This window comes from Mizuhopecten yessoensis, unplaced genomic scaffold (genome assembly GCF_002113885.1).
Source record: "Mizuhopecten yessoensis strain PY_sf001 unplaced genomic scaffold, ASM211388v2 scaffold8841, whole genome shotgun sequence".
NCBI classification, from domain to species: domain Eukaryota; kingdom Metazoa; phylum Mollusca; class Bivalvia; order Pectinida; family Pectinidae; genus Mizuhopecten; species Mizuhopecten yessoensis.
The window spans coordinates 1,533,192-1,560,888 of NW_018407749.1; the positions used below are offsets into that span (position 1 = coordinate 1,533,192).

The 27,697-nt window shown below is 34.8% G+C and overlaps 1 protein-coding gene across 1 annotated transcript in view; it reads right to left on the reverse strand.

Annotated features, from left to right (window-relative positions):
• The window catches only part of LOC110456778 (lethal(2) giant larvae protein homolog 1-like), a 100,782-nt gene that overhangs the window by 63,797 nt on the left and 9,288 nt on the right, over positions 1 to 27,697 (reverse strand). The window contains exons 3-11 of the mRNA XM_021507735.1: positions 27,485 to 27,576; positions 17,984 to 18,123; positions 16,447 to 16,539; positions 14,316 to 14,396; positions 8,505 to 8,543; positions 8,157 to 8,247; positions 7,887 to 7,990; positions 4,568 to 4,658; positions 2,282 to 2,331 (exon numbers count right to left, since the gene is read on the reverse strand). Of these exons, the coding sequence (XP_021363410.1) occupies positions 2,282 to 2,331; positions 4,568 to 4,658; positions 7,887 to 7,990; positions 8,157 to 8,247; positions 8,505 to 8,543; positions 14,316 to 14,396; positions 16,447 to 16,539; positions 17,984 to 18,123; positions 27,485 to 27,576 (781 nt within the window). The remainder of the gene's footprint in view (positions 1 to 2,281; positions 2,332 to 4,567; positions 4,659 to 7,886; positions 7,991 to 8,156; positions 8,248 to 8,504; positions 8,544 to 14,315; positions 14,397 to 16,446; positions 16,540 to 17,983; positions 18,124 to 27,484; positions 27,577 to 27,697) is intronic.

The window sequence follows — 27,697 nt, forward strand, 5'->3', positions numbered from 1 at the left end:
TGTCTCAGAGTTGTATTTTTGGTTGTATTAAGGGTATGTGGGTCTTTAAGGGGTTAGTGGGTCAGAATTTGAACTGGAATAGTGCTATGTGGAAATGAGACTAGAATGTACCTGAAAAGGATGTGATGTGATTTGTATGTTGTTGTAATATAATGTGGTTAATTGGTTACGATGCTAAGAGCTGTAAAAGGGTCTGGTAGAAATTCTGATAGTGTTTGGCTTGGTTATTTGCATGTATATAGGACATGTTCCAGGTTGCTATAGAAATGGCAATCTCTGGCATTACTTTGTGGTGTAGCATGCATAAAATACCCATATCATGCAACACGATGGGCCTGGTTACCATAGCTACCATCACTGTCATTACCAGATATAGATACATGTAGAAAATTCTAGTTATGCAGATTACTTTGATCTGTCTGGTATCAATATATGAGAGAAAGGCAGAGTCATATGAATCCATATAGTAAACACTGATGTCATTATAAACTATCAGTTTACCTGTGTATAGTGACCACCAATGTCAGTGACATACATATATACCTGTGTATAATGACCACCAATGTCAGTGACATACATCTATACATGTGTATAGTGACCACTAATGTCAATGATATACATATATACCTGTGTATAGTGACCCCCCCCAACATCAGTGACATACATCTATACCTGTGTATAGTGACCACCAATGTCAGTGACATACATCTATACCTGTGTATAGTGACCACCAATGTAAGTGACATACATATATACCTGTGTATAGTGACCACCAATGTCAGTGACATACATCTATACCTGTGTTTAGTGACCACTAATGTCAATGATATACAAATATACCTGTGTATAGTGACCACCAATGTCAGTGACATACATCTATACCTGTGTATAATGACCACCAATGTAAGTGACATACATATATACCTGTGTATATTGACCACCAATGTCAGTTACATACATATATAACTGTGTATAGTGACCACTAACATCAGTGACATACATATATACCTGTATATAGTGACCACCAATGTCAGTGACATTTATATATATACCTGTGTATAGTGACCACCAATGTCGGTGACATACATATATACCTGTGTATAGTGACCCCCAATAACAGTGACATACATCTATACCTGTGTATAGTGACCACCAATGTCAGTGACACATCTATACCTGTGTATAGTGACCCCCAATGTCAGTGACACATCTATACCTGTGTATAATGACCACCAATGTCAGTGACATACATCTATACCGGTGTATAGTGACCACCAATGTCAGTGACGTACATCTATTACTGTATATAATGACCACCAATATCAATTACATACATCTATACCTGTGTATAGTGACCACCAATATCAGTGACATACAGATATACCTGTGTATAGTGACCCCAATGTCAGTGACACATATATATACCTGTGTATAGTGACCCCCAATGTCAGTGACACATATCTATACCTGTGTATAATGACCACCAATGTAAGTGACATACATATATACCTGTGTATAGTGACCACCAATGTCAGTAACATACTATTACCTGTGTATAGTGACCACCAACATCAGTGACATACATATATACCTGTATATAGTGACCACCAATGTCAGTGACATTTATATATATACCTGTGTATAGTGACCACCAATGTTGGTGACATACATCTATACCTGTGTATAGTAACATAGATCTCAGACCGCTATTTCTCAATTTCAATTTCATTTATATATATATACCTGTGTATAGTGACCACCAATGTCGGTGACATACATATATACCTGTGTATAGTGACCACCAATAACCGTGACATACATCTAAACCTGTGTATAGTGACCACCAATAACCGTGACATACATCTATACCTGTGTATAGTGACCACCAATGTCAGTGACACATATCTATACCTGTGTATAGTGACCCCAATGTCAGCGACACATATCTATACCTGTGTATAATGACCATCAATGTCAGTGACACATATCTATACCTGTGTTTAGTGACCACCAATATCAGTGACATACATCTATACCTGTGTATAGTGACCCCGAATGTCAGTGACACATATATATACCTGTGTATAGTGACCCAAAATGTCAGTGACACATATCTATACCTGTGAATAGTGACCATCAATGTCAATGCCATACATTTGTGTATGTGTATAGTGACCAACCATGTCAGTGACATACATCTATCCTGTGTATAGTGACATAGATCTCAGACCGCTATTTCTCAATTTCTTGACTTGCTATGTTAAGAAATGTTATTTCTTACCTTCTTGTTATGTACTCCATCTCGTCCGACTTCTCCCTGTCCTTCCGAGACTGAAATAAACACACAATAATAACACATAATAAATGAATTTCACATGATTGTTCTCTATACTTTGTCACATGTAAGTGACATTTCTTATCAAACTGAAAATGGAAACACAGATTAGTTTGATCGTGTTTAGGTGTGTGGCGGTCTACGTCGGATCCAGTAAGCCTTTCATACCTTTCTCGTTTCATATTTCTTAGATAATCATAAAAAAATATAAGTTTTAGATACAAATATCACTAGCACTGTATCTCCATACATTGATGCCAGGTACAGTTTTATATGAAATACATGTAATGTTTACACGTCTGCAAAATCTCATCTTTAAAAACTCAGGTATGACGACCAGACTTAACACACATAGGTACACATTCAATACACACATACACCTGTCCATTCAATATTTTATGACCTACCATAACTATGGACAGCCAACTTGTAAGGTTCACAACAAAACACAGGAATAAGTACAACAAATTGAGTACTCCCATGAGGCCTCTACTGAAACTGTTCCTGCCACTGAAAAACGTACAGGCCATGTAGTGGTCCAATTAGCATGTACAAGAAGTAGACAAAGCTGGTTTTCCTGCTGCCACGAACTAATCAATAGTTTTATGATATATAAGTATAACGGATATACCATTGCTTTAAAACTATTATGATATTAGCAGTTGGAAATATGACCTGTTTCTGCTACCTAGATGATATGCAGGGTTTCCGTATAACAATATTGAATGAAAATTAAGCCAAAATAAATATTATACAGACCGTCTTTTTCATGAATATTGTAATTTAAATGACAAATAATAAATACTCATGATTCGCTATGCACAAGGTATGGTATATTACAAACCTACAAATTATCTAAACCTTTCAAATAGTGTAGACTATCAACTTGACTTAACAACAAAACTAGAGCAAGAGTTATTCCCCTTTATTCCCCAAACCACAGCCCTTGTTACAGTATTGACCATATTGTAGGCATCTATCTATCTCCTTGTTAATATTCACTGTCAAGATTAATTTGTGCCTCATTATGTTCAACTGCAGTGAAAATATCTAGGTACACAGCGAGTATATAAAAGTCCCTTAGTATATGTAGTGAAGTTTTAGACATCACCTTCCAGCCTTCATATTGATACTGGGATTTGGTACCCTTCTTTGGAGTTGACTTTTGCGTTACATGTATATTACGATTTTGGTCGAGATTGTGATAGGAGTCAGTTCTAGTAGGCCTGTGATCCTTGGTGAAGTACATCCACATCTGCAGACCCATCACACAGTCCCTGTTATATGGCCCTATTATCATTACTACCCATGTAGCATGCTTGGCCACATGACCTCTCTGACCCTAACCCTGGGTACAGACTGAGCAAAAGTCAGCACTTTAAGCTCAGGTGTTGACACTTGGGGCCTGATTGACTTGAGGTATTGTCACCAGACTAAACAATGTGCAGGGCCAGGAAGTGGACACAGCATTACCTGGTAGTGTAACTATTGTTATTTTGGAGGGACGGTTTCCTTTATTGTCTAGGCTCTACCAGTGTCTGCACTGACAACAATGCCTTTACACGGGTTAGTGGAGAGTCCCACCTCTCACCAGTGAGAGTAAATGTTCTTTCACACATCCTCATAGCAGACAAACGTACTAACTAACGAGTTGTGTAGACAATATTAAACCTGTTACACCACTAAAATGGATTATATCAGCAACTCAATTAATAGAATCTCCTCTACATTTCCTCAAGGGCATGTCACGTCACAATAATGTAAGAGACATCTCACACAAAAAATAAAAACATTTTTTCTTTTTGTTTCTGAATACATATTTTAGTATCATCTTCAAATTTGAACCGCCTTTGTATTGTAAATTCACACATGAAACCTCACCTTATGCTCAATATTCCACGCATCACATTTGATTCATGATCAGTTCCTTATAGTCTTATACAGTGTTAAATGGGAACTTGTCAGGACCACAAACAATATTGGATACTTGCCAACGTTTTAAAATTTCAATGGGGGAGATTCTGCATGCTTAAAATTAAAGAGACAGAGAGAGGAGAGAGAGAGGAGAGAGAGAGAGAGAGAGAGAGAGGGAGGTGGGGGTGGGGGTGGGGTCACTGGTTCAATCTCCGAAGGAAACACATTGTTCTTTCACTGTTACACAAATAATAATGTTTCAATATTTCTGTGGCTCATCTGAAGCTCATTCATCAAATTCACAGTAAAAACACTTACCATGATATCCTTATATTTCCTTTGCTCGTCAGAGACTCGCTCATCAGACTTTATCTCCACGTCCTTCAGCTGTTCTTCTAAAGAATGCACCCTGTTCAATGGAAACAACTAGTTAAAAACCGACTGAAACTTGTAATACATGTTGTGTTTCAATACTCAGACAGAACAGGGAAGTTAATAAAATGGTGGAATATCATAAATATGATCATTACAACATTAACACAAAGGGATGGCTGAAAATATAATACTGCAGAAGAATGTGCATTGAAATTAATAGTTGTGAGGACTTATTTTATTATCATGAGAAAAGTTGATTTAAATTACCAGAAAATGAGAAATCAGTTCATTTCCATCTTTATAAATGCAGAATTTAACTCCATGCTTCATGTGAGATTGTTTAACTGAAGAAATAACTCAGAGAAGTTAATAACATTGAAGGTCTTCATTAGTAGGACAACACAACCAACACATAGTGAGAAACGATGAAATAATTGTTTATATCAGGAAAATATATTATGTGTTCGAATAAACAAACAATAGAAGTACATCATACATGTTGCTTACAAGGATCATCCATTAATTACAGGTCTTGGTTATCTATTTACCACCCTTCACAAACGACCTCAACCTTTAAATATGTTGTACATTGAAACCCATCTAATCTGGCCCCTGAATATTCTAACATCCTGTAATAATTGACATACAGTTGTAATTCAGCTTTGAAATTTCTCATTATGGAATTTTTACGAACGACCTCAACCTTTAAATATGTTGTCCATTGAAACCCATCTAATCTGACCCCTGACTATTCTGACATCCTGTAATGATTGACATACAGTTGTAATTCAGCTTTGAAATTTCTCATTTGATCTTTTTACAAATGACCTCGACCTTTAATCAATTGTACATTGAAAGCCTTCTAATTTGACCCATGAGTATTCTGACAACCTGTCATATTTAATATACAGATGTAGTTAAATCTTTGATTTCTTGTTTTTTTATTAGTAAGACTCAGAGTACAGAGATCATGCACCACAACTCAGCCAAACACGATACAAAGCATTAAGTGATGTCACCAAAATACATCACAGGTACCAGTTGCTCAGCAAGCAACAAACATTCCAACGCCCCGTCCTATTGACAGGCACTGTCTCGGTAGTGTTATTTCATAGTTTTCTAGTTTTTACTTTGACAGTTACACTTGATGTAATGTTAGAAGTTATTAGAATTTTTGCCAGTTTTTAAGCACTGTAATGTAACCCTTAACACTTTAAGAAGCCCTTTGATTATCACCCTTGAACACTGTCCTTATTTATGACTAAATTTATCTCATTTTTGAAATGCCCAGTAAGGTATAATATTTGTTTAAAAGAGTAAGAACTACTTTTCCATGATGTTTGAATTTACAATATAAATCTATTGTACATATGATATGAAATATAAATTGAAATATGCACAATGTACATTTAATATATTCTAGATATATTCATTGTTGTTTTATTTATTTTTCCTGCTTTAACATATATGTGTATGCAGTCACCTGTGTGTAGACCTGTGTATACGCTATAACACCTATTTAACATCTATACAAAGCTTATTAACATGCACAGTGTTTACTTCAGAAAACACATAATGCCGAAAGGCTTGCAATGCATAATATATATTGTATACGTATGTAAATATATAATGCCATCAGTGCTACAGTATTTATGTACATGTGTAACCCACTCTGTGTGCCATTGGTCATGTATAAATATGAAATTTAGATTTAATTATGTCTTTCACATCAAGAAATTTTTAACATGATGCAGTAAAAATTGAAATAGAAGAATTATTTTCTACATAATTTTCTCTATAAAATAAGCTTAGATGAATACAATGTATGGGATTATATTACTGTATTAACTGTATGTATACACTATAAATAGTGTACTGTTAAAACCAATAGATTAACTTGAAGTGTCATTTCATGTATCCAGCTTAAACATGTATATACTGTACAAAGGGAAACAACTCTGCTAATCTTACCCTCTCCCATATCTAATTACCATTTCAACACATATAATGTGTTTTAGTTGTTACATTTTTTACCAAATGAGAAGAATATTATTTTATACAAAAGTGAATTGAGTAGGATATTAAGTAGCGTTGGCTGACATAACCAATGAGATATTTACATATAAAGTGCCAAGTAACTTTCCCCAGTTCGGTTATTAAAAATGATAATATATTCCTATGATGTCCTGATTGTGTGTCTTAGGATATACTGATGCAAAGCCAACATGTACCCATCGAAAAATGCACATAATTAGATATTAAGATATTTATAGGAAATCTGCTTTAATTATACATACAAGCAATAGAAAAAGATATTAATTAGTAAATGAAGAAAAAGATATTAAGTAGTAAATGAAAACAATCTATTCTACAGCATCATTATAACATTACAAAGCATTATTTACACAGCATTAACACTGAGAACATGGCATGTATTTTGTCATTATCAACCCATGTTAGCTTTAATAAAATACAGAGGGTAAGTTGAATATAAAAACAAAATTGTTATTCAACATGTTTTATCATAGATTATTTTTTTAATTATTTCACCATAATATTTTCAAACTCATTTATGAGGTAAATAAATATACTGAAAATAAAATTCTTTTAATAATTTATCTTTAAAAATCAAATCTAGGTCTACACACTCTAATAACTTCCGAGAAATTAATGAACATGACAAAATATTTACCATCCAACCCAAACACCGCTAAACACAATATCAACACAGCACTACAAGAACCCGCTACACAGTACATAATCAACAGGTGGTTTCTACATAAGTCTTACCTGTCCACAATACTAAAGAAAACAAAAACACAGATGTGTTATACTGCCATTGTCTGTTAATCATTTACTTCTATGGGATGTTTTTTTCCCGTAATTGTCTATGGGTGTTGCCAATGGCTTAATCTCTTGATAACAAGAATCTGTGTACATTTTTCAGGGAAAGTTTGACATGATAATAGAACTTTGATGGCACTGCCTACAAAATTAACAGATTCTAAAATATCAAAGCAGTTTAAAGCACACATTTATGATAAGTGTTTCTCCATAGTCTTAATTACATAATTACCATAAAGTTTTGACAAAAAAAACCGAAATATTTTATCATGGTATATATGTACAAACTTGTTACAAACTTGTTATACAAGCTATATTTGAGGGCCACATATAGCTCCTAGTTATACGTCCTTACTAAACAGGTCCTACAAACAATAAAACATTGAATTCAGGTGACACAAATACTACAGGTGCTTACCTTTCGATGAGGATGCTGTTGTCGTCTTTAAACTTAGTCTGTAATGAAAAGGAGTTCTTTTTCTCTTCGTTTAACTGTAAAATCTGATTCTCCAGGGATTGTACCTGTTGAAATAAAACAACGTCAGAATTAGAGTAGACCTCTATATACCAACTTCAATGTCTCTGTACAATGAAAGGAATTTTTTGGTTTGTGACAAGGAAGACAACTCTGTCAACATTGTGCAATATACAATATTTCTTACCTACTTCAAAAACATAAATGACTTACTTTATCGTTAAGATGGTTAAAACTGCCGTCAATATCGGCAAGCACTTCGTCGTCCGGTGCAGGGCTTCGACTTTTGGGTGGAAAGTGGTTACTAAAGTACAAAATAATTAACAAGAAATTAGACAAATTTGATTAATTTTAGATTGTCATTGAAAAGAACAACTTCTACCCCAAAAACATACATGGGAAATTAAGAGACTGATTATACTATATGAGTAATGACCATCATAAAGTTACTATTTTCTTTAGTAATAAGACATCGTTCCCATAAAAACAGAGTCTGTATGTTGGCTGAGTTGGCAGATAGATCATTTTCTGTTCGACCTCAGCCATCTAGCCTATACTTACTTATTGTGTAAGGCTGCTGCAACTGAACGTCGGCTGACACTGTAAGGAGAAAACAGACAGCAATATTATTCCCTGTGGTACTACACTTATGCACCGCACCACTCAGTAAACAGCTCCCTATCTTAAATGCTATGTTAGCTTCAAAAAGCATTGAAATTCAATTCTGAAGACAACTGTTCTACAATAAAAACAAATTGTTTTCTAATATTTCTTTATGATTCAGATATAACAAAATTTATTCAAGAGTTTCAACAAAAATATACTTTTACTGGTTAGTCAATTATCAGTGTTAAGCTAGTTAACTCATTCACCCCTGAAGACACATTTGAACTCTTCCAATTCAAAGGTTGGAATAGTTTATTATGAAACTTCAGGGTGAATGAGTTAGTTAGGTTTGGACCACAGTACCCAGCTCTATCACTAAATGGTGGAAAGGAAGAATTTTGACTCGGAAGTATATTTACTTGTTTCTACATATGGTGATGAAATGTGTTCATGTATAATAAATAGATTTGATGACTCATTGTCACACAGGTAAATGACAATACAAATATGATACACATATTCACAGAAATTGAGGAAAAATTACCATACTGTATTTACCTACCATAGTTAAAGAATTTATCATCCGTATCCTATAAACTTTACCTGTGCCTGTATTTTTATAATCTACATAACAAGCATAAAACCTTCATTAAGAACCAGGTGAGGAAGTCAGAAAGTTAAGTTGAGACTAATTTAGGATTAAATTCTATTATTACCCCAAGTATCAAACATATGGCTCTGTCCGATCGCGACAGGTACCTGATAATCTGTGAAAGGCTAGGGTTTATATACCTCAATCCGTTAATCCTTTGTTACATAGGTAATATAGAACTATGAATACACAGGTACCATTATAAACTAATACATTTATTCATACCACGGTAATCTTTGATCTGTATCTCAATATTACAGGGTAGCTTTTCATCTCAAACTCAAAGGTCAATATTTCCTTTCTCTAATGCCCTTATAAAAGTGTTAATCTACACTATTTTATGGAATTATACTGGTCTCAAGATACAATGATCCAAAGCTGTTCCTGTTTTTAAGGAGAAATGCTACATAATTGGGATATGTACCTCCCATCCTAAAAGAGTTCTACGTTAAGTAACTTGTAAACTATGTTTTATGAATGATAATATGGACTGGCAAATTAATTTGAAAAGTACACAGAAATACATGCATTATGATAAAGATTTAATAACCATGAATAATTAGATAACAGTGTAATACTAATTTAACTGTATTAAGGGAGATAATCTCACACAAATGACAGGTTATGATGTGCATTAGGTAGCATACCCCATTAAGCTATCACTGGCATCTATTTCCCCACCATTATGTATATTGAATTCACATTTGTACATGTAATTAAAATCTTCATGCTGATGCAAATATATTATTTAGACAGTTAGAACATATTTTTCTCTCTTTTTTGATTAAGATAAGAGGCAATCTCTATACATGTATCTCTATCATAATGAACTTAACATAGCAAATATTTGAAACCGTTACTTGAAATTGCCCTCCTGTGTACAAACTGGCACATTAATTCTCTTGAATAATTGATCAAAGCTTTAATTCCTTATCCTGTCGAATTTAAAAAAAATGTATAATGTTTGACTACATTCATGAAATTACTTATTCCTAATATACCTTATCAAATTTTGGAATTTATTACATAAGCATGCATTAGTATTAGATCGACACTGCACATGGAACTCATCCAGGTGATAATGAACACAGGAAAACATGCCACATTCTCAAGAGTCAATATGTACGGCAATACCTAAATCTGCATGCTAAAACACTGTACATTTTCACCATTTATATATATATTAACTCATTTTAAGTAAAATGTTATGTAGCTCATTAGTTCTACTCAAAGTAATTTATTCAAAGTCCCACTTTGGAGTAACTCATTTCTGGTCCCACTCTTAGTAACTCAATTAGTGCCAATTAATTAAATCGTTAGTCCCAAACTCATTACCTAAGCCCAGAGTCAATCATATACTTCATACATTTTCATGAATTCCTAAAACTAAAGAAATGAACAGAGTTCACTGTACCATAAACCTCTTCCAGGAAAACAATAATTCCTCATTCCTTGCCGATTAGCCCTAGCTGTTCTATGTATTGGTATTTTATGACAGTATCAATCATCAATATGATGGCAATAAAAAAGATGTGTGTGGCCACACAATCTCATAAAAAACATACAAAATATTTATATGTATGTTATCGTGATACGAGGATGGATCTAGATGTTGATACTGGTATGAGGATGGGTTTCCATGTAAACTCAAGATACATCAAGTGTGAGTACGTTAGAATGTTACGAGCAAGTATATGATGGCCGACAGCCACGCTAGCCTCTTGTTTACATCCTCCCCGTATGTCGTACTTGATTAAATAATTGCTATACATTTACATAAGCCACTGGGTACTGACTGAACCATTGATTTACTGGTATCCCCTCTAAAACACACAACACTCCGGAGCCTGATGAAGAGCTTATAGGAGTTGACATAATTGCTATGGTAACCACTACAGCCACTGAAGCCAGACGTCTCCTCGACAGCGCTGACCTGATTGATTGTTAAAGTCACCCCTCCATATCTGTAAGGATTCGTCTGAGCTCTTCCACAAACAAACGTCCTACTTTTTTTATTTCTATTGTGACAGAACATGAACGACATTCACCTTCTTATTCAGAGATGTTTCTAGCATGAGGTCATTCCAATTTAAAGTACATGTAATAATGCAAATTTAATTCATTATACAAATTGATGCATGCACAGATTTTTAGCAGTCCAATAATTCATGTTTTCAATGAAAGGGGTCATCAATACACATGCTAACTTTAATGCAGATGTGTTATTTGCAATTTTCAATCAAATCAATTCCTGACGTAGGCTGGAACAGACACATTTAAAAAACACACCATTTATTGCAACGAGCAGCCTCTGTATCTAGCAATGATTGAATTGTAACTGTCAACAAAGTATCGTGTACGTCATTAGGGGCAGATGGTGGGCGCAGACCCAGTGGCTTTGTACATGCTAATATTGTCAACATGTATTTATATGTATGTGAGTCAAGAATAGTGAAAAATAAATGAAAATAAATGGTTAAACCACTTTTCTACAGGGATAACTGTAAAGTGTAATTAAAAAAGGTGCTGAAATTCAGTAGCAACTAGTACGAAAAGAAAAGGGTTACATGTTAAATGTTTATAGGTATTATACTGGAGGCTTACGATCGTAGACCAAACCAACGGTATTCTCTAGGAGTCGAAAATGTGAAATGGCTAGAAATATAGAGAGATGACAGACAATGAATGTTTTTGAATGAACAAACTATATAGTAAGCTACTAAACTAATATCTAAAGTGAGATGATTTTGCTATTAGTTAATTAAACATGTGCAATAGAAAGTTCACATTCCACAATAATTTTATTTTACCACATAAGCTAGAATGGGAAAAGCAAAAATCCCCACCCCCCCCTCCCCCATGTAAATACAGTAAACCTCTGGTTAGTTGAAAAATTAAACTAAATTGTCTTTGATCTGCTTCTGTTACTGGGTCGTGAGAGTAAAATCAAAACTGAACTGTACAAATTATGGACAAGATGTAACTTTGTGACTGATAATTTTGAATTTTGTGACAGATGCATGATATTCAAACTATAACTTTCATAAAAATTATTGTTTTTATGAATTAAGTATGTATTCCCACAATCCAACATAACCAGAGGCTTACATATTTCTAATATACATGGAAAGCATGTCATTAAAAACTTTAATCTTTAAATTGTGGTATAACAGGAAACATCAAATTCACCACCAATACCTATTTTACCTGGAAACGTTAATTTTAACATCATGTTATCAACGGAGATTATACTTTATATATTAATGTACAGGATATATATATATATATATTAGTGCAAAATTAAACCACACAGGTGTGTTTAAGGAAATAATACAACAAAAAACATCAACTTTAGAAAGGAAAAAAGTCTGACACACAACAAAGCAATATCATAAATATTGTTAAATACCAAGCCAGAGATACTAGTTAGTAGAGTTCCTGTCAGCACCTGTACAGATTTTAGGCTCGGCTCTATACACCGAGTCTCCTTATACTCCACCCTCTGATCCGTCTTACATAAAACACTGACAAACACTTTATTGTAAACAGAAAAGTAAATCCGAGCAATACTTTAAACGTGATTGGGGAAAACATTATTTCTGTGTAAGATTTGACCTGACTTGTCATTAAATATTAAGACAGCTGGCTTATGAGTCTTTTGATGTAATTTTTATAAAAACCTTCAGGACCCAAAAAACTTTATCTCAAGACGTATCATTATTGATTGACCTTCCCAGAGATAAGATATAAGCCTCTTTTTTATACAGATAGATAATCAATAATACCCCCTACAGGGTTTTAATTTTAATGAGGTCAAATACAATAGGCCTGATCCAGATAACTTTCCTCCAAACTTACATACAGGTTGTATGGATATCGCAATGTGTTTTTCAAAATGGCAGTTTTTTAATAGCTAATGAAGAACTTGCTGTTTGCCAGTAATAGCAGCTTCAGCAAATACCCCGGTAATAGGTATGTTTGGAGTAATGTACTAATTTACTGACAGAATTATTTACTAGATGAAAAATAAGACATCACCCTGAGAATGTGATCTTGATTGAAATTCTTTTGAGAAATTGTCATACCCAACCCTTTAATTGATTAGTTTCATCAAAATCTGTTTATAATGATCACTGAAATCATTAGAGCAACAACAAAGTTACTATTCTTAAAATAGGACCAGTGACCTTGACATTGAGCTAAGAAACCTGAACATTTATATGAAGTTTCATCGAAATTTGATCAGACATGAAGTTACTAGAGAGATGTTGAGAAGGTTCACAAACGTATGAACAGAACGCTTGTCCCCTTCAACTACATACTGTAGTAATTTGATCGTCAAGTCAGTTAAGCAATTTTCCCTTTCACTTTGAATTACCCTTGTTTCAAATTATTGAAAATTTTCATAAATACATGTACAATGCATCTTTAAAACACTCACTGACTTGGATTCAGGGTGTATTAGTTAAATAAAACAACACTCACTGACTTGGATTCAGGGTGTATTAGTTAAATAAAACAACCCTCACTGACTTGGATTCAGGGTGTTTTAGTTAAATAAAACAACACTCACTAACTTGGATTCAGGGCGTATTAGTTAAATAAAACAACACTCACTGACTTGGATTCAGGGTGTTTTAGTTAAATAAAACAACTCTCACTAACTTGGATTCAGGGCGTATTAGTTAAATAAAACAACACTCACTGACTTGGATTCAGGGTGTATTAGTTAAATAAAACAATATAATGTCTTTCCTAATCTTTATATTTCTCAAAAAAAGGGCACTAAGGTTTACAGAACCTTTCCTTTCTAAATTTGAAAACTTGTAGAATATTTTTGTTTTAGTTATATCAGCATCCTATATCTGTTTTACATGCAGTGACAAATACATGCTGTCAAGAAGCAAAGTAAAAGTGGTGTTATAGAATCTCAAAAGGACGACAAACAAATACAAAATAAATTGTTAAATACATTCAAGCAAAACATTGATTAGTAGCAAATAAAATAACTAAAACAAAATTAGTAGAGAAAGCATGCCTTCACCCAGACAGAGTACACACACAAGAGGCTGTAAGAGAAACAAAGGCAGGCACTAGAGATTATAGACGTCTACCCTGAGGAGCTGCGGCGATGGTGCTTCTCCCGATAGTTCACTCCCCTCTTACTGCGGATCTTGTGACAGTTTTCACAGCTCCTGTAGAAATGTGATGATACACGGTAATCAGAGAACCAATATGACAGGGACGATGTCAGGGTGAAAACACATATTAACACATGAAAATAGTCTCCCAATAAAATGTTTTTGTTTGTTTGTGTTTTACGTCCTGATAACAGCTATGGTCATTTAAGGACATGCCAGGTGTTTGGTTGTTGAGGAAAACTGGAATGCCCAGAAAAAAAATCACTGACCTACAGCCAGTGCCTGGCGACTGCCCTACGTAGGCCTCGAAACCTGGCACCCTGAGTGTTGGAGGGCTAGTAATCGTAGGCCTCGAAACCTGGCTCCCTGAGTGTTGGATGGCTAGTAATCGTAGGCCTCGAAACCTGGCCCCCTGAGTGTTGGAGGGCTAGTAATCGTAGGCCTCGAAACCTGGCACAGTGAGTGTTGGAGGGCTAGTAATCGTAAACGGTCAGATGCCTTCAACACATCGCCACTGTGGCCTTGCCTTGCAATGACTAGCCTTTGAAGTTATTGCTGATTAGGTATTCTTGGGTACTAGACAGATATTGACATATTTACGGCAATGCTGGAAAATTCTATCTGACCCACGAGACTGGATCAGCTGCATGCTCACAAACATGTCACATTAACCGTGGAAAACCTGTCTTGCTTAGAATTAAAAGGATGTCACAACAAGTTTTTTCGGTTTTCAAAATAAATTATCTATGTTTTTACTGCTTTGTTTGTCTATAGGCTATGGCAGAGAAAAACAGTTGTTTGGTTGTATAGATAAGATTGATCAAACTGGCAGAGTATAATACTTTTGACAGGACCTCAGTATACCTCAATCTATATAAAAATATTGTATCCTTTGGTTTTGAATTAGGTTATAATACTTTACACCATGTGTGTTAAGATTCCATTAATTCTAGCACAGTTATAATTTGACATAGTGATGTTATCAAGACTCAGGGCAAATTCTGGCAAAACAAAAGTGCATTAAATATGGTAGACACGTCTCATTTCTAGTATTAACCTTACAGAACTGATCTCTAAGAGTTCCACTGTAGGACTGGACAATACTGTTTATGTCCCTCTGTTGGATGTGAACTAGGACTTAGAAGATACTCTATCGGTACAATACAATACATATCGCAATTCCTTTCTTATAATAATACAATGATCTTCTTTCTCCCTGGATCAAGTTGATCTTTTCTATTCGAGGCATTCATTGAGTTTCATTATTTCCCTTGGTAAAATAATCCCTAAATATCCATTTTATTGGTTAAAGTTTGTGACTGAATTGTTCTCTTAGGAAATTTGAGGAGTCATGAAGGTAGTTAAGTGCATTTTGTAAATATAGACAACAGCCGATTTAAGATATTTTCTCACAAACGGCATGATGATACAGTAATATACTGTTGAAGTGGATATCAATAGATCTATTATTTAAGTAAGTAAATTGTGTAGCAGTTAAGCAATATATCAAGATATCCCAACTCTAATATGGAATGTTGTCCCAACGTACGATGGACTGTCATCCCAACCCTAATGTGGACCGTTGTCCAAACCCCAATGTGGACAATCATCCCAACCCTAACGTGGACTGTAGGCCCAGCCCTTATGTGGATCATCTACCCGACCCTAATGTTGACAATCGTCCCAATCCTTATGTGGATTGTCGTCCCACCCTTATGTTGTCCGTCTTCCTAACCCTTATGGTGTCCGTCCTCCCTACCCTTATGTTGTCCGCCGTCCCAACCCTTATGTTGTCTGTCGTCCCAACCCTTATGTTGTCTGTCGTCCTAACCCTTACGTTGTCCGTCGTCCCAACCCTTATGTTGTCTGTCGCCTAACCCTTATGTTGTCTGTCGCCCTAACCCTTATGTTGTCCGTCGCCCTAACCCTTATGCTGTCCGTTGTCCTAACCCTTATGTTGTCTGTCGCCCTAACCCTTATGTTGTCTGTCGCCCTAACCCTTATGTTGTCCGTCGTCCCAACCCTTATGTTGTCCGTCGTTACAACCCTTATGTTGTCCGTTGTCCCAACCCTTATGTAGACCAATGTGTAAGAAACTACTTACTTGTTATGACTAAGATGATCTGATGTGTCAGATTCTAGGTCATCTGCTTCTCCGAAATCTTCAAAATTTTCTTCGTCTGTACAATCTAATTGGCTGAAATTTAAATTCAATCTTCATAAAACCATGATACAGAAAATCAAGCTGTAATATTCAATGGATATACAATAATCTAAATCACATGATATCTCGTTGGTAGTTGATCTCTATTGCATGTGTGTAGTAATGATTTAATCTTCACATAGATATACCACAAAATACAGAACAAAATTGATTATAGCCTTTGAGATAGGCAATGATGAGCACAAAACTAGCCCTGGGTATGAATGGTACTGTGCAATCAACCAACTACATGGATAGGGAAGTGTAAATCTTGTCCGAGTGACGACGTTCAGTCGGTTGCAATAGGCCAATCTTGCCAATTACACTGATGTTAAAGTTTGAAATAGCTGTACGTTACTGGTTATTTTTAGCTATAATAATGTTAACAACAAAGACATTTTTTATTTTCTGAATGTCAAAATGCCAAAACAAACTTACCAATGAAATTATCAGGTATTTAACTTTGAACATTTAACTATCAGTTAAAGTCTTATTGCTGAATATTGAATAATAAAAAGTAGGTTTTACCACACAACCTTACTTATGCGTGTGTTATGTTCATACCTCATTACACAATGTGATATATATAAGTTTTGTCATTACAAAACACACAGGAAAACTTATCAACAGTCTAACCGGCTGTTATAAAATTTAGATAGCAACTTGTGACACCTGTTATAAGACAGTTGATTAATTTAGCTAATTGAGACACTTGATATGAGACTGTTGATGGGGGTAGCTAATATGTCAACTGTTACAAGACAGTTGACTTATTTAGCTAATTGAGACAACAGTTAAAAGACAGCTGATGGATTTTGTAAATTGAGACACCTGTTATAAGACAGTTGATTGATTTAGCTAATTGAGACACTTGATATGAGACTGTTCGATGGGGGTAGCTTATACAGACAACTGTTATAAGACAGTTGACTGATATAGCAAATTGAGACAACAGTTATAAGACAGCTGATGGCTTTAGCAAATTGAGACACCTGTTATAAGACAGTTGATGAATTTAGCTAATTGAGACACCTGTTATAAGACAGCTGATGGATTTTGTAAATTGAGACACCTGTTATAAGACAGTTGACTGATTTAGCAAATTGAGACACTTGATATGAGACTGTTGATGGGGGTAGCTAATAAAGAGAACTCTTAAAAGACATTTGATGGATTTTGTAAATTGAGACACTTGATATGAAACTGTGGATGGGGGTAGCTAAAAAGACAACAGTTATAAGACAGTTGATGGATTTAGCTAATTGAGACACCTGTTATAAGACAGTTGATTGATTTAGCTAATAAAGACACCTGTTATAAGACAGTTGATGGAGATAGCTATTTTAAGACACTCACCTGTTATAAGACAGTTGATGGATTTAGCTAATTAAGACACCTGTTATAAGACAATTGATGGAGGTAGCTATTTCACACTCACCTGTTATAAGACAATTGATGGAGGTCCTTGCGTTCTGGTTCAGGAGTGGAGAAGTCTATCAACAGGCCGACTCCATCTTCGTCAGTATTTGTATCGTACTCGTTAAAGGTATATGCACTTGCATCCGACACTTCCTTACACTGCAACACAGGTAAAACAAAGGAAATGTTACATGTGAGTATATATCTATCAACAGTTAGGCAGCTTTTGTTCTGTGGACATTAGTACAGGAAGAACACCTCACACCTTTACCTCAGGGTACATATAATGTTGGACTGCTGTCATAATATGTTTCTTAACGGCATCAACATATGGTCTTCAAACAAATGACAGTGGCCCTGTTTATATTGTACATCTGTCAAAGTCTATATAATAGAGACAACAGAGTACCTTTTATTAAGTTCACCAGTTAAAATTTCTCTTACCTGCTCAATTGATGAAAACTAACAACCAGTTTTCTTGATCGAACAGTCTCCTGATTTAAGTTTTTCATAGAAATCATCACATCATGGGTTAAACTGTTAAAAACCTTTTATGTCTGCAGTATGGCCACAGGCTACGTCACATATCGTTTATTTTACCAGAAGTCCCTCTGTTACAGTATTGCCCCCAGTGTAAACGCGTCTGTCACGGTGACTAATACCCCGAGCAGCTCATAACTGACGTCCCTGTATGCACCAGGATCTGTCTTACCCAGGTAAACACTGTTAACAAGTCAGCTGTTTGGGTTCAACTGAGGCATATAAAGATCATTATTCATTTCAAAACGTTTACCATCTGAATCAAGATGTAAAGTTGATCCTGTTAAACTGTATATTTTTTGAATACAGAAATTGCCAAATCATTCATATCCGTTGTGTTGTAATAATTCAGCAGGCATTCGTGTGTGGGAAAGTTCGCTCTGGTCGCTCATCTGTAGCGGGTATCCCCTGTACCTGCGATCCCCGATACCTGTGGTGTGCCACCCCTGACCATTATTTAAAAATCAAAGCTTTGGGCGTGCCCCATGACTGATGCTGACATCAACACGGGTGATTTTACGATTTGATAAATAATTCCCTGTGTGGTATTCTTAAAGTTAACTTTGACAACACGATTTAGTGGGAAAGGTTACTGAATTTACGCCACCAAACTAATACCACTTTGAATCTGAATTTACAAAATAGACATGAGTAATAATGTTAGCTAAAATTTGTTCTGTTTGCCAATTTGGAAAAGACAGTTTTATAAAATGGCATTTTTTTTATCGAGCGCATTATGTTATTGTGTGTAGGTTACCAGTGACATTACCGTGCAGATAACCTTACATGACATTTCCTCTGTCATCCCATTACTGATCTAGACAACTCCTGACAGTTCTATATTATTTGGTTGTAAATATATGTCTATGATACCATCTACAGTAAAACCTCAACATTTAAATGTCAACTCAGTTACAGCGAACATATTTCATTGCGTGGTCAATATGTTTTATTTTGGCGTAACAATACCTTTATGAGTTTCTCTACATTTATCACCTAACCTCTTTTAAAATGCCAAAATTTCCATTTAACTCATTCACCCCTGAAGACACATTTAAACTCTTCCAATGCATAGGTTGGAATAGTTCATTATGAAATTTCAGGGGTGAATGAGTTAAAAGTGGTGGCAGTATACAGAAATACAGTATCATACTTCGGAAGTCTCCATGTATGTATTGGAGGGACATTCATTGTTTCATCCTTATTTTTCAACTTCTAAAACACTCATTTCAAAAATTCAATTATATCATATGTAACAAAGGTTTGCCAGTAACCTATGGTATTTTACATTGCAACTTTGTCAAGTATGTTTTAATTTCCAACTTTTCCCCTAATTTCTCCCCTCCATGAAAGAGTTGAAAATATACATACATGTACTTGTCCACACTTTTGGAATTACTTCTTTGCCCCATATAATATTTTATGTAATTCGTATCCTACGGTCATACCTCCATTAGGATCCAGTGTTATATGGGATTTTACCGTCTATATTACTTCTTTGACCCATACATGTACATATATATATACAATACACTCTGTGTCTCATGTCAAATTGAAACATTTAATCTTTATCTTAATCCTCAACTTACGATGTCTGTTAGACGGTTTCGTCCCTTCTTTGAATATGTTGAAAGTTATACATACATTTACATCTCCATACAATTCAGTGTCTCATGTCAAATTGGAACATTTAATCTTTTTCTTAATCGTCAACTTACGATGTCTGTTAGAGGGTATGAACAAGTCTACATATAAAGTCAAGTTGTAGGGTAAGAGACGTCCCCAAGTACCACTCAACATGTAAACCCTACCGTGCTGTGGATAACATCTTCTGGTCCCCCAAGATCAAGTTTTCTTGACCTTTGACCCATACTCCATCTGATCTGCGTGCCTTACTATATATATATATATATATACATGATGCAGTAAGGCACACTGCAGACTTGGGTAAAATATACAGTAGTCAAGCACACACCTCAGCTAAAGTATGGATCAAACATCAGACAACTTGATCCTGGGGATATTTGTCCTAAAATGACCAGTACGAGAAGGATTCTAAAATCAACCAACGCTTATATTGAGAAATGTTTTATGAACATTTTACTATTGTATAGATATGTATATTAAATACCGCCTTTAAAGAAGAGTAACAGAGAGGTTCATTTTTTAATAATTCATTCATTTTGAAAGATTTAGTTTAAATGTATCTCCTTTAATTTACAAACTATCGAACAAGTTTTAGGAAGTTGGTATATTGTAGCATCTCCGACTCCAGGCGAGACAGTCATGATTTTATCATTTTCTACCAAAAGAATGTATTAGTTTACTACAACATACAGTGATGTAAAACTCTAGTATTTCATGTATTACTGATACCAATCATATTACCTTACCAGTTACATCATTGAGTACAGTTGATTTATTTAAATTCACCTTAGAATGCTAGAACATGCCTGATATATACACTCCAATCCACTCCAGGCAGGAGGTCATTAAGTGTTAATGCCTGAAGTGTGGAGTATCAACAAGATCTAATTAACTTTACATGTTCACAGCTAATTCTCTTACACAACAACCGTTAACAGCTTATGTGTGAGGTAATTTACCAGATATGGGAACAGAGTGGGTTATAAACAGCATGCATGCTATTTGAAATTAAGTACACAGCACCTGTAAGGTTAACGAACCCCTAGATTGTCCTCTCTACAACATAAATGTGTATCCAGTGCTAGAAGTTTTATATTGTAATATTGTTTCTAACCAATTTTCGATTTATCATCACTATCCTCTGTTCTGTAGACAAGTGATGATGTAATGTAGCACTTTACCCCAATACATATCTAATTATTTTTTGTGATGTGATATAAATGTATGATAGAATATTAAGTAACTGAAGCATAAAACACCAGGTACAGGTCTAATTCAGCATCTGTAACGTGTGCTAAGCACAGCAAAAATCCTAGCTGAATCATTGATACAAATATTATTCAGGCAGCTAACCTGAGATATGGACTTTATAATTTTTTCATATTTGAAATATGAGAGCATATTAATAAGTCGGTAAATGAATTTTAAAATGTAGGTCAAATCTGGCATCTGCAATATGTGTTTAGCAAAGTAACACAGTTGCATTACTAATGCAAGTATTATCCATGTATGACTTATTGTCACTCAAATATGGACTTCACAGGTTTTTTTGTAATGCATATAGATTGATGACGGATCCAATTTCTACATCCCCCACACATTGTGATCAGCTGGGAATAAAAATCAACTGAATATGTATATAATATTTATATTCACAAATTGAAATATTCCATAAATTGACTTTGAAGACATAAGTATAGCACTGCTCTCATCACTTTGAGACCAAAAGTATCATTTAATTATCCCTATAATGACCCCATGCAATACTATGTACATACAAACAATGAATATGATATCAACCATGATCACTGACAATAAGTATCGGTCCGACATGACAATCTGTGCGTAGCTACCACAGGTAATCGCAGGATCTAGCATCATTACCTGACAGCCATAGCCATACAACACGGCTTCAATACCCGTCTCTGGCCAACGACACAACACTCATTAATTTATACACAAGACTCTGTAGTCATATATGCCAACCATATCAATAAACAATTCGCTGGATGTTCAATAAAATATAAGAAACTTACTGCGGAGGATGTGGCTGGTTTCCCTTCTGCCATCTTGTATAATGTGACTTATTTTATTCCGAGAACTGCGTCGACAACATGATATTTATTTTTTGCTATCCCTCGGGGAAAATTCTTTGTAGTGTGTGAATAGGGAGAGAGGGGACAGGAAATTCACCTGGAAGTCTGATTACCTGTAGTTACCTTTATATTATACCTATCAGGTGAGCCAGACATCTTACCTGTAACATTCCTTACTAGGTGAATCTGTTGATGTTATTAAACTAGACAGAAACATGTACCATGCATTTGCCAAAAATCCAATTTAGCCAAGTTCTTACAGATCCGTTAGCTTTATAAAATGTTTATCATGACAAAGATGATTTATTATACAAAAGTACGAAAAAGATCTGAGTTTTCTACACAAAAAACCCCTGGATTTCTTGTTTTTATTGAATAGATGTATTATCATTAAGGACCCCTGTTGCACTTGCACTGAGTTTTTTTTGTACAGTAACCTCCCTTTAATTTCATTCTACATTTATATATTAACTGTAGCACAGTTGGGTCAGGACACTTCTGTTAACCAAGTAGCTCAGTCAGTTAGAGCGACAGTATAACAAACTGAAATCCAGGGTTCGAATCCCGGTCTAGTCCATCTGGATTTTTACGCTAAGAACACTTGTTGAACACTTGTTGAACACTTGTTGCAAGGTATGGTGTTCTTTTCAGAAATGATTTTAAGTCATGCCAAAAACTGTTTCCAATGTGTATAGTCACAGTTTTTGGCAGTGGTACAAGGGATCCTTAAAATAAACTACAAACACATGCTTCCAGTTATTTTGATTGACACCACACTGAAGTTAGCCAGACATGTGCTTTTGTAATTCTTAAAATAAATAAATAATACATGATTTCAAATGACTTCATGTCCTTGAAATTTACTTTGTTATTCAATTTCAATGTAAAGTAATTTATAATATGATAAAAAAATATTTAACAAAAATTTCGCCAGGTATAGAAAGGCACACAGATTATCTAATGTGGCATTCACGTCTGGAATGTTACATGTAATTTACCTTTTAAATCAATCAAGTATGTACACAAAGAAATCACTAGCATTTCATCCTTCTCTCCCCCACTACACCGCCCCAGTATACAATGTTTGATAGGAAATTAATTGGCTGTATCAAACGAAATAGCACTGAATGGGTTATTGATTTCATCGGTACACATTTTCTTAACCACCTATAATCTGTACAGTTGGTAGGAATTGACAAACAGCCAACCTTGTTTTTTTTTAAAAGTAATTGATCCTCCATCTAAAAAGACAGACGGCACAAATCTGAAATACGTTTTATTTGTATTTACGTTCATTACATATATACGTGAAGGTTGAACTACCGCAAACATCTGGTGCATTATTCTATAATGAATGTTTTAGTTAGTGTCAAAAGTATTGTAGATTTACTGATCATCTGATCATTAATATAAAGTCTGAATCTGTCAGGTTATTGTCACACATATTTAAAGTTCAAGGTCACTACTAATAAACTGTGATTTCACGTTTGTACTAATAAACTGTGATTTCACGTTTGATTTTTGTAACAAATTTCGTCTGAAATATTTTAATGAACTTCAAGTTCATTTGCATGTATCCATATGTAAGCCGAGGTACTTTAAATACATCAAAAACGATCATGTCTATCTGACAGAGGTTCTTTCCTCGCGTTCTACCAGACAACCTAATCCATTGACATCATTACAACTATATGTATACACAGTTGTATTTTTCTCATTAATGTCTGGTCCCAAATGAGTTGTAGGGGTCACGAGATAACGTGTGTGCACCGTATAGAACACGCCAGGGTATATATATACCATACATGCACATACTACCGTAACTGTAATAAGGCTATCACAAGGTCTGTTTACTTACCAGTGTCTGTCTACATACCTAGATTTCTATATACAGACTCTGTGATTAGATCTCATTATCTCTACTGTGCATTATATGCAGCTGTGAAAATTCACACAATTCTTATAAACATTACGTTATCTTTCCACATTACTAATATAGGTCAATGCAGATAATGGATTATTTCATACAAATCTGCTATGAACCAATTTCCAACCAGATTTTGCAAATAATTTTCCAATTTTAGTAAAATTCCTCTTAATGTCATGAGCCATTTATCAGACATGATATTAAGCAAAATGTGACAATAACAGAACTGAACTACTTTTATTGGTTATGTTTAAGTGCTTGTGTTCTAAAAGGAATTGCTCTGTGACTGTTGTAAAGGGTGTTCCATGTTTATACATCACTGAACATATAAACACAATATATTCATCACTAATTTTTCTACTGGTGTACATATACCAACAGAATGTTGTATTGGTTGTGAAGAATGATATTCATCATTGAACATGTATTCAAATGTACAAAACAATCTCCACAGATTTGATTAGTATACCAAAACTATGTCCCATTACATATACTGGTAACAGTACAGGTATCTTGTGTCCCATCATCCCTAAGATACATTTTTGACCGTCATTGTCGAGAAGCTCAGAGATTTCATGACTTTATTGTTATTAATAAGTAGCCCTGGACAACAAGGTGTATATTCTATGTAAGATACTGATGTAGGTGTAGCCGTAGATCTAATGTCCTTGCTGATAGTACTGTAGCACTATCTGTTCATCAGCTCATGAAGTACAACAGTCTATGATGGATATAAATGATAATTACAGCTGAGTCGACAGGTATACTATACATGTAGTTAACAATGACTAGCTCTACTCTATAACAGGTGTATATATGTACACACCTGTAATTGTTTACAAAACTGTGCAGATATATATAAATATACACAAGATACCGGTACTACTATATTTTATAAAAACACGTATACTCTGTCACTCTGTCATCACATTTGCGAGGTCTCAGTATCATGGAGGCAATTTTTGTAAAATTACTTCATTATTTTAAGATTTTGCTCAAATTCAAATAAGTGATTCTGTAGAAATGATTAAACTAAGGCATTTGGCAATGCATGTATATAGTGCCTGTATATTGGTTTTTACCTGTAGACTACTTATATTCCAAATCCATTGTTCAAAAGTGAAGATAGTGATAAACAGAGTAACAGGTATATACCGATTTGGAAAATTTCATTACAATTTTTTTCCCTGATGATTTATATTGTCGAGATTGAATGATGACAATATGAGACAGTGAAAGGATTGATTGTTATCATGAGAAACAAGAGATTATCAATTCATATCCATAGATCTACAATGTATCTATATCCAATCTAGTTAAAATCAGATCTCTCATTACACTACGTTGTGTGAAATAAGAGATCTGATTTTAATTAGATTGATCTATATCTAGTGTATAGGATCTTTGGATGTACCTAGAATATTTAATGTACTAATATATAGAGGATGTACCTAACATCTAGTGATGTATATAAGTACTAAACATTAGACTGATCTAACTGATATCAAAGTTAATTTCCTCTAAGACTTGCCACAAAATTGTAAATATTGAACATTGAAATTACACGAGTTTAATATTTCAGGAAGACGGTCACAGGAGATGATACCTATATATATATCCTTGTACAACACAAGTTGTTATAACTTAGGGAACACGCCACTTGACAACTTCCTGTGTTCATTGTACATATATGATGTTGGGTCATGCTTGCTATATAGAACTTACAAGTGATTTAATCACTGATGGTTTCTTCGCTGTTCTTTCTGAACTGGTAACTATCGGCAATTTTCATTCATTATTCAAATTTTCAATAAATATTTTTTTATGTTTCGATCATCGCATACATTGTAGATGAATGTAGAATCTACTCTACGATATAGTGTGTGTATACACTATGTGTTTTATGTATAGCTGTAGTAATTCTAGTAGCCAAGTGGCCTGTAATAGCTCTTTTATAATTTACACTCAGAAGTTGCATTTATGTAAACAGCAGTAATTCTGGTTTGTTTGTACCTGTATTACCTAACATTATACCTGGACATTCTAGCATGAATGAATAAAATATCATATTCACCTTTGACCTTTTTTCTCGAGATCCAGACTACATCTTAAGAAAACAAATTGGTGGTAATGTGACGAGTAAATCCCCGTAATCCCTGCCATTAACGCCTCCCAAAGTCTGATGCTGTCAGAATTTGTGTGTAAGCCCTACGTGATGATAGCATGCGTTATTTATGACGTACCTGTCAGTTGTATTCATACCTGTCTCGTTAAGGTGTAAACTATTCATCAGTGCATACGCAAAAGCTATCGGATCAATATTTCCGTATCTAGATCACTGTGCATGTATATAGCCAGTATCAGATGCTGCTGTGTTCGTGTATTTGATGTCAGAACCAACATCTGGACCCATTCACACCTTCACTAGTGGGCACCATACCTGGTGTAGTATTATAGTGTTACAGCTTTCTATCGGAGTATGACAACACAAAATGTATCAGCTGTCCTTTGCTTTTTTCCTGGTTCAATAGCAGTCAAATACCTTAGCCGTGAGACTTTCACAATCAATACAGGAAAGGTTTTCCCTATGTATTGATTCAACATTCCTATGTATTACGTATCAGATTAACACCATTGATTGATAACGTCATAACTCGTTAAGTCACATAAAGGAAGATTCTCAGAAAGCAAAGCATTATATACCTCATCACACTTGCCGACCTTTTGAAAATTCCACTTGAGAAATTCCACATGCTCAAAATTAGAAACATGAATTATATATACCTTCTAATGAAAAATAAACCCACGTTTCTCAAATAAAATAGCATATTTAGAGTCATGTTCTTTCATGTGAAACCATTAGATCTTACAATAAAGCAAAAGTTAAGCAAATTCACTGTATCCCTTTCACCCCTATGTACCTTTAGTAGACTCTACCATGCACTGATCTGGATGAGTCCATTACTGTTTATAGTGGTGAAAGGGTTAAGGGTCTAAAATTGAAGTCTCTTTCCAAAATAGGGAGAGTTGGCAAGTAGAAATACATGCATCACGTTTGTATGTTTGTTTGTTTGTATGTAATTATTTTATAAGGGTGGAACAATTTTCAGGTCTTCTTTTTTATGGTTCAGGTGAAGTATGGTCTGGTCAGCAATATCAAGTATCTGATGTCCGTCAAAAAGAAAAATTTCAATATTATTAAGTCTCATAAAATCCTTTGTTACAGCCTTATGTAATGAAGATTTCCCTAGTTTGTCCAGAGCTTACTAGTACTGGTCCTAACATCAACAACAAACACACTTAATCTTACCTCAGTGGGGGATATGTCTCCCAGCAGCTCTCCTATTCCGTTATTGGCAAATCTTGTGGACAGGTCAAACGGGCTCTTGGGGAGGTCAGTTCCTACAACACAGGGTAATAGTATAAAAATAAACAGAGGGGTGTAACACAACTGTATCTCAAACTTCACAGAAACTTAAAATCAACACATGGCATCATTAGTCACATCCAATGCAACCGAAGC